The sequence below is a fragment of the Miscanthus floridulus genome, chromosome 18 (assembly GCF_019320115.1).
Source record: "Miscanthus floridulus cultivar M001 chromosome 18, ASM1932011v1, whole genome shotgun sequence".
NCBI classification, from domain to species: domain Eukaryota; kingdom Viridiplantae; phylum Streptophyta; class Magnoliopsida; order Poales; family Poaceae; genus Miscanthus; species Miscanthus floridulus.
In genome coordinates, this window is record NC_089597.1 from 3,618,468 (window position 1) to 3,623,092 (window position 4,625).

Consider the following 4,625-nt stretch of genomic DNA (forward strand, 5'->3'; position numbering starts at 1 on the left):
AGCTAAGCACTACGTCAAACGTTCACTGTAAAGGCCAGGGCCATTTTACTGTAGGGGCGGCTAGTGATTGAGCCACCCCTACAGTGGGCTGACCGTGCCCTAGCAAGCCAGCCGCCCTTACAGATGCCTCAGTAAGGGTGGCTGGATCACCAGCCGCCCTTACAGATGGGCTGATTAGTAAGGGCGGCTGGTGATCCAACCGCCCTTACTGAGGCATCTGTAAGGGCAGCTGGTGATCCAGTCGCCCTTATTATGGACGGCTGTATAAGTGGCTGCACCCACCTTCTTTCTCCTCGAGCCACTCACTCCATCTCGCAAAAAAAGGTTGGGAGGCCTTGGGCTCCTCCTAAAAAATTGCTCTACTAAGGGGGAGGTTTTGATCTCAATTTCTTTGGTGGAGAGCTTGTTGAAGGTAAGAAAATGCTATTCCAAGCCCCAAATTCAAGTTTCAATGGTTGGTTAGTGAGTAAATTAGAGCTTTATTTTCTCTCTCTTCCATGGTGCTTGAGCTTTGTATGGAGCTAATTAGACCCTAGTTTTGAAGCTATTAGTGTGGATTAGCTAGAGAAATGAGCTCACAACCTTTATTTAGTGGCTCTTGCTTGATTTTAGTGGAGATTAAACCCTAGTTTCTTGTATGTTTCATGAAGATCTATTTCTAGATCTAGGATTTTTTTTGTAATTCTTGTTTCATGAAATTGGAATGGGGTTGGCATGAAAGGTAGTGGGTAAAATAATAATTGGTGGTAATTGTTCTCTTTGAAATCATATATTTTTACCATTAGATATATATATATTGTCTTTATAAATATTTATATATGTATTAATAGGCAATTAATTAATTATCCTATACCATGGATTTTTACAATTGATCTCAAGTTATTAATTATTAATTTGATTCCTTTGGTGGAGAGCTTGTAGAAGGTAATAAAATGCTATTCCAAGCCTTTAATTCAAGTGTTAATGGTTTGTTAGTGAGTAAATTAGAGCTTTGCTTTCTCTCTCTTCCATGGTGCTTGCTTGAGCTTTGTATAGAGCTAATTAAACGCTAGTTTTGAAGCTATTAGTGTAGATTAGTTAGGGAAATGAGCTCACACCCTTTATATTTAGTCGCTCTTGCTTGATTATAGTGGAGATTACACCCTAGTTTTTCATGTGTGTTTCATGTAGACTAATTTCTACATCTAGGATTTTTTGTTAATTTTGTAATTAATTCTCAAGTAATTATTTATCAATTTGATTCCTTTCATGTATTTTCTTTTGTTGTTTTCTTTTTAAAAGATGGAGTACAGGAAGTCTTGGATGTATGGTTGGTCAAGGATCGATGAAGGTTTCTGTGAAGAGGTGGACAAATTTATTGAAGCCGTAAAGAAGCATGCATCAACGTTGAGATATAATAAGGATACAATTATTTGTCCCTGCAAAGATTGCAAGAACCGTATTGCATTTGCAGATGTGGATACCATCAAATCACACCTGGTTATGCGAGGATTTGTTCCGGACTACACAGTGTGGATTCATCATGGTGAGACAATGGTTGTTGATGACGACAACAATGATCAAGAAGAAGACGCGCTTCTGTACCAATACACAAATGAGGTTGATGAAGACATGGGCTATGACCCTGGCAATAAACAAGGTGGTGACTTTGGCAATCAACAATGTGTTGATGATGCTGGTGGTGCTGGTGCTGATGGCGGAGCACGTGAGGGGGATAAAGATGACAGTGACCATTTGGAGGACATGCTTCGGGCCATTGGACCAGAAATATTACTACAAAAGAGAGGTCTACAAAATCTAGAGAGGGTGAAAACAACGTCGAAGGAGACTGTGTATGGTGCTGAGAAGGGTTGTCCGACACACTAGACACTGCTCCGCTTTGTGCTTGAGCTACTCATGCTAAAGGCTCAGTACAGTTGGTCCGACTGCAGTTTTGATGATCTGTTGAGTCTCCTATCACGGGTGCTGCCACTGCCAAACAAAGTTCCCGCCAACACATACCATGCGAAGAAGGTTATAAATCCATTGACGATGGGTGTTGAAAAAATCCATGCATGCCCCAACCATTGTATCCCTTTTCGTGGTGATACGTTCAAAGATCTAGACAAATGTCCTCGCTATGGGGCCAGCCGGTACAAGGACAATGACCTTTATAGTGGAGGAGAAGCCTCCATGGGGAACAAGAGGACTAAGAAGGGTGCGAAAAAGGTGGTACAAGAATCTCAACCCCTAGAGGACACTCCATTAGGCAATGATGCAAGGAAAAGAAGAGTTCCTACCTTGGTAATGTGGTACCTGCTAGTGACCGACCGCTTGAGGCGTATCTTCCTGAACCCTAAGGAAGCCGCGCTCATGACATGGTGGGATGACGAGCGCAAGGTAGATGACGATGTGATTGCACACCCAGCCGATGGTAGTCAGTGGAAAGACTTCAATGACAACAACAAAGACTTTAGCCAAGACCCAAGGAATGTATGGTTCGCCTTGAGCACCGATGGAATGAATCCCTTCAATGAGAGGATGAGCGACCACAGCACTTGGCCAGTGATCCTGACAATGTACAACATCTCGACGTACTTGTGTCATAAGAGAAAGTACCTTTTTCTCACTATTCTTATATCTGGCCCTCAACAACCAGGCATTGATATAGACGTGTTCCTCGAGCCTGTGATGCAAGAATTTGAAAGACTATGGAAGTTTGGGGAGCCGATGTACGATGCGCTTCGACAGGAGGACTTCACATTAAGAGCAATACTTTTTATGACTATCAACAATCACCCCATGCTGTTTGCCTTGTATGGACAGATCAAAGGCAAGACGGGATGCTTAGTATGTTTGGATGATACTAAATGGGTGTGGCTAGATGGATCCAAGAAGGTTGTTTACATAAGGAATCGTCGCTTCTTAAAGAAGGGTCACAAGTACCGCGGCAAATTGTACTTGAGATTCTATGGCAACATCCCAGAGGATGACCCCCCTCCGGAGAGACGTCATAATGGACAACATGTGTTCAAAATGGTGAAAACCATACAGATCGTCTATGGAAAGAAGAATCCAGATGGAACGATCAGAGATAGAAGCACACCTCCTATCGAAGGCGTACCTTTTAAGAAATAATTGATCTTCTTTTGATATCTACCTTACTGGCCAGAATTGGTGGTCCCCCATGCCATTGATGCTATGCACGTGTAGAAGAATGTCTTTGAGAGTCTCATCGGTACCTTGATGGACACAGCCAAGTCAAAGGATGGTCTAAAAGCGCGGAGGGACATGGAGCAGCTAAACATGATGCTAGAGCTTCACCCAGTACTTCAGGATAATGGAAAATACAATCTGCCCACGGCTTGCTACAACCTAGACATAGAAGAGAGGAGAGCTTTACTCACATCCGTGAAGAACCTTAAAGTCCCCACTGAGTTTTTGACAAACCCGAAGAAGCTAGTGTTGATGAAGGACCTCTCATTTCACTACTGCAAGGCTCACGATTGTCATATGATGCTGACAGTGTACCTACCAATTGCAATCAGGGCTATCAAGCCAGAGTTCCTGAAGATGGCCATCACCCACATGTGCTACTTCTTTTCAAAGCTCTCACAGAAGTCATTTCGCAGGCAAGAGCTAAGTGACCTACATGATTTCATGGTGGAGACCTAGAACCAACTTGAGATGTGTTTACCTCCTGCTTTTTTTGATATAATGGTACATCTCATGATTCACCTAATTCATTAGATAGAGGTGCTGGGCCCAAGCTACTTGCATGAAATGTGGGCCTACGAGCGGTTCATGTTGGTCCTAAGCCGATACGTGCATAATCGAGCATACCCAGAGGGCTCCATGATAGAGGGTTACACTACTAAAGAAGTCATCGAGTCCTATCAAGAATACCTGAAAGTACAAAGAGGGATTGGCAATCCTAATTCTCATCACAAGGGTAGGCTGGCTGGGAAGGGCACCAGTGGTAGGAAAACATTCATCGACTATGAATATAAAGAAGTCAGTCAGGTGCATTATTGTGTCTTGCAAAGCACAAAACTGATGCAACCGTACGTTGACGAACACATGGCTCTCATTATGGAGGAGAGGAACGGTCGTTCAGATGATTGGGTCATGAAACAGCACAGGCATCGCCTAACTTCCTGGTTGAAGGACCAGGACATACTGCCTGGAGAAAGTGAAGATTCTATTACCATTAGTAAATTGGCGAGGGGACCATCGAAACAAGTGACGTCTTGGAATGCTTATGACATCAATGGGTACACATACTATACCCACACAAAGGATAGTAAAAGTGTGAACCAAAACAGCAGTGTTCGAGTAGATGCAGTCGACGGACTGGGGTGAAAGGTCCCATTCTTTGGCATAATTGAAGATATATGGGAGCTTGACTATGGAAGGAATCTAAAGATGGCCGTGTTTCGATGCCGCTGGATGAAGCAACATCAAGTCAACGAGATCGGGTTGAGAGTCGTGGACCTCCAGAATATAGGCTACGAAGATGACCCTTGGGTGCTTGCTTCACGTGTTGCACAAGTTTTCTATATGCCCGACCTGCTAAGTAACCTCCCCCCGAAGAAGAAGACTAAGCATGTGGTTGCCTCCGGGAAACAGCACATTATCGGAGTTGA

The 4,625-nt window shown here is 43.5% G+C and overlaps 2 protein-coding genes across 2 annotated transcripts; both read left to right on the forward strand.

The window, feature by feature from the left end:
• The first annotated feature begins 1,281 nt into the window (after positions 1-1,281).
• LOC136520780 (uncharacterized) lies at positions 1,282-1,866 on the forward strand. The gene has a single exon (XM_066514431.1). The coding sequence runs from the start codon at positions 1,282-1,284 to the stop codon at positions 1,864-1,866; it is 585 nt and encodes a 194-aa protein (XP_066370528.1).
• Positions 1,867-2,172: 306 nt separating this feature from the next.
• Positions 2,173-3,654, forward strand: LOC136523173 (uncharacterized). The gene is made up of 2 exons (XM_066516948.1): positions 2,173-3,099; positions 3,193-3,654. Exons 1-2 carry the CDS (start codon positions 2,173-2,175, stop codon positions 3,652-3,654), a joined length of 1,389 nt encoding a protein of 462 aa, XP_066373045.1.
• Positions 3,655-4,625: the final 971 nt, after the last annotated feature.

Bases quoted from the DNA above. Each gene is read 5' to 3' on its own strand.
- LOC136520780 (XM_066514431.1), top strand. From the start codon at position 1,282: ATGGAGTACAGGAAGTCTTGGATGTATGGTTGGTCAAGGATCGATGAA.
- LOC136523173 (XM_066516948.1), top strand. From the start codon at position 2,173: ATGGGGAACAAGAGGACTAAGAAGGGTGCGAAAAAGGTGGTACAAGAA. The intron at 3,100-3,192 runs GTACCTTTTAAG...ATGCACGTGTAG, and splicing joins GCACACCTCCTATCGAAGGC to AAGAATGTCTTTGAGAGTCT.